The sequence below is a fragment of the Brassica oleracea genome, chromosome C8 (assembly GCF_000695525.1).
Source record: "Brassica oleracea var. oleracea cultivar TO1000 chromosome C8, BOL, whole genome shotgun sequence".
Lineage (NCBI taxonomy): Eukaryota > Viridiplantae > Streptophyta > Magnoliopsida > Brassicales > Brassicaceae > Brassica > Brassica oleracea.
In genome coordinates, this window is record NC_027755.1 from 31,570,341 (window position 1) to 31,573,716 (window position 3,376).

At 34.3% G+C, this 3,376-nt stretch overlaps 1 protein-coding gene across 2 annotated transcripts; it reads right to left on the bottom strand.

Moving 5' to 3' along the window:
* Nucleotides 1-557: 557 nt before the first annotated feature.
* On the bottom strand, nt 558-1,843 carry LOC106311000 (LOB domain-containing protein 29). 2 transcript variants are annotated; one of them, XM_013748230.1, is made up of 3 exons: nt 1,443-1,843; nt 935-1,322; nt 558-642 (listed from the first exon to the last, which is right to left on the bottom strand). In XM_013748230.1, the coding sequence occupies exons 1-2, from the start codon at nt 1,737-1,739 to the stop codon at nt 954-956; spliced, it is 666 nt and encodes a 221-aa protein (XP_013603684.1). In that variant the 5' UTR covers nt 1,740-1,843; the 3' UTR covers nt 558-642; nt 935-953. The 2 variants fall into 2 exon arrangements, with proteins under 2 accessions (XP_013603684.1, XP_013603683.1); XM_013748229.1 differs by lacking the exon at nt 558-642 and having other exon boundaries at nt 852-1,322.
* Between the last annotated feature and the right edge of the window lie 1,533 nt (nt 1,844-3,376).

The following is a 3,376-nucleotide window of genomic DNA, read 5'->3' on the forward strand; positions in this document are numbered from 1 at the left end:
GATGATTCCCGAGCCGGAGACGATGATTCGCGAGCCGGAGAAGATGACTCCCGAGCCGGAGACGATGATTCCCGAGCCGGAGACGATGATGATTCGCGAGCCGGAGAAGATGATTCCCGAGCCGGAGACGATGATTCCCGAGCCAGAGACGATGATTCGCGAGACGGAGACGACAGTGCCGATGAGTTCGAAGAGTCGCGAGTGAAGGAAATGAATTTTGTTTGTTTTTTTTTATTCTTATAACACAAGGGTAGTAGTGACATTTTGCCCTTTAATGAATGTCATTTTTGTGACTTTCATTTCCTGGTGTCATTTTTGTGACATAAACTTGAAAGGTGTTCTTTTGGACAATTGCCCAATCTTAAATCTTAATGTATTTTGAAACAGAGGGAGCATGTGATTTTATCGTTTTAAGAGAAATAAGAATTATAACACATTTCATTTGTAAGAAATCGAAAACCGGAATTGGCTGACCTAATTAAGAGCACGTGGGTGATTAGACTTTATGCCCGAGAAAATGTAAAAAATAATAATAATAATAATCTCAGATTATTTACCTAAAATGATCCAGAAACAGCTTTCTCCGATGAAGGCATCAAGGTCCACTGATCCAGTGTACTAGATTGTACGTACAAGCAAAATCTAAAGAATAAAGACAAACAGAGTGTATTAGATAACTAAAGATTTGTGACTTTTTAAGTTCAGATCCTGACAAGTTTGGGATAATATCGAGACAATTAGCACAATGATCGACATATATATACTCTAAAAACATCTTGAGGATAAGAATATATATATGATCTTTATATATTCCTAGGGCATCTAGTATTCTTTATTTATGATTACAAAGCCGGTTCTCGGAGCTAGGCAACATCAACAATCCACACTAAATCAAAAAGTCTTGACACATATATAACGTATGTATATAATCAACCCATGTCTTGATAGAGCCATCACGAGAACGATATGTAGCCAAAATTTGCTGACTGAAGCTCTTTGAGATGATCTTGATTGAAAGTGTTCAAGTGCTGTTCCAATTCAGGGTAGATAGAGAATTCTCCAAAGCCCGAGGAGTTTTGGCTGGGGTAACTATTCGCCATCGCATCTCCGTGCTGACCAGTCCCTAAGCTTCCGATTTGGTTGACTAGATGGCTCTGATCATGATGATGATAAATATTTTGATGATCATGATGATAAGAAGTAGTCTTAGTAGTGTCTCCATAAAAGCTATTAGGGTTTTCTGATGATGGTGAATCAGCAAACGTCATGCTTTGTGCGACTTGTTGCTTTAGAATCTCAAGCTGTGCTTGTAGATTCACAACCTATACCCAACAAAAATAAACAATTACAAACAAAATTTGTTGGCTAAATAGTTTTATATTTTGGTTATATATGTTTATGTAGATAGGGAATATCAAGATTAGGGTTTCGAAAGGAAGTACCTGCTGCTGGAGAGCAAAGATATGAGAGACACAGCCATAGATGGGATCTTGAAGCCTAGCTTGAGCTTCGTAAGAGATTGTAATAGCTGCTTCGCAGCGGTCGCTAGTGGGAAGCTGAGAGAGCAATTTGGAAGCATTGCTAGCTCCAAAAACCTTGTGAATGGCCGCAAAGTGGGAAGCTCCTTGTTCATGACAAAAGTATGGAGCAAACACACATCCCTTTGCACATTTCCTCCTGAGGAACTTACAAGCTCCACAAGGAGAGCCAGAGACAGAACTAGAGCTTGAGCTACTCATGATATGATGGTGTTGTTGAGAATTATTGATAAAATGGTTGAAATTAACCTTGGGATTAATTGTGTGTTTGTTGCTATTGAATTAGGTTTTTGTTTTCACCTTGAGGCTTGAGTATATAGCTTTAAGGAGAGAAGTTTTATAAACAATGCCAAAGGTGAAGAAGAAGGTGGGTTACATATAATAATCCATTTGTTAATTACATTTTGTCTGCTTAATGGCCTACACTTTCTCATATTTATAATCATTCCTTTTGCATTAGTACAATTTTCTTTTTCTTGTTAAATAAATTGACAATCCTTTTGGATTTTTGTATGCATTAAAAATGAGAGATTCATTGTTTTAAAATTAAGAGAAAAGCAGGCTTGATTTATATATCAAAAATTATATGTACCAAAAAGATATTGCATAGTAGAATGGACGTGCACATCTCTACTAAACCAATTTGATTAAACCTAAAGCAAAAATAGAAAACAGATGAATTACACAATTAGACCTTCTAACCAACAACCCTTCCAACATATGAGAAGATATATTTACGTTGAAGCAAATATTAGTCAATCTGTTGCTGGTGAAGATTGCCTCTCCTCTGATTAAGTAAACCTTAGCACTGCAAAAATGGTTAGTTAGCAAGGAAAATAATCAAGGTTATTAGAAATTATGATAAGGAAAATGTATCACAGTCAGTTCTGGAAAAGGATTGTATATATATGATGGTTTTTGATAGATAGGTTTGCAAATTGCAATATTCTGTCAAGACATTATTTTTATAGTTAAACCAATAAGCTAGTATGATTATTTCAGATCCCTATATATATTAAATTATATAGGTACAAATAAATCATCATACTCACTCGCTGGTATCTTAAAATGTTTCATAAATACAGTAAAAAGAGTGTTTTCAAAATTTACGCTTAACACAAATTAAAAATAACAAACAAAATATTAAATTAATACATACTTACATTCAGTTTTGTTTATTTCACAAACTTTAAGCATGATCAAATACAAAACCGAACATTTTTATTGTTTAAGTTAACTAGTGTCTGACGTTATAATTGCATTTAAAAAATTTTCCATGCTCTTGGTAGTATAGTGGTTAGAGCTCCCAATATCAGCTCATACTTCAATTATCCAAGAGGCTACTGTAATGTTGGAAAAATATTTTTTTCTAATGCCAATAGGCAATAAAGAATATCCATTAGTGAATAATATAGTATTGTATGTGTATATACAGATACGTACTCAAATTGTGGACCTGTTCGGCTGTGCCAATCCACAGTATCCACCAACATTCTTACAATAATATATAGGCTATTCCTCAGGTTTATCAATCTAGCTATGATCCTTTAAATTTTCTAGGGATCCATTAACTTAAAAACCTATGCTAGATCGTGTTTATCCACATGCGTTAAACACTCGTATTTATTAATAACTAGGGGATGTCCGCGCGGAATATTGTTTTATTATTGTTAAGAGTATGATTTTTTGGATAATGTAATTTTGTTGTCGTTTTTATTTGTTAAGAGCATTACTTGGTATTTTTAGTGTGTTTTATAGTAGTAGGTGATATATTAATATATTTTGTGTTTGTTTTTTTGAATAATTTGTTTTTGTGTGTATAGTACTTGTTAGTAGTG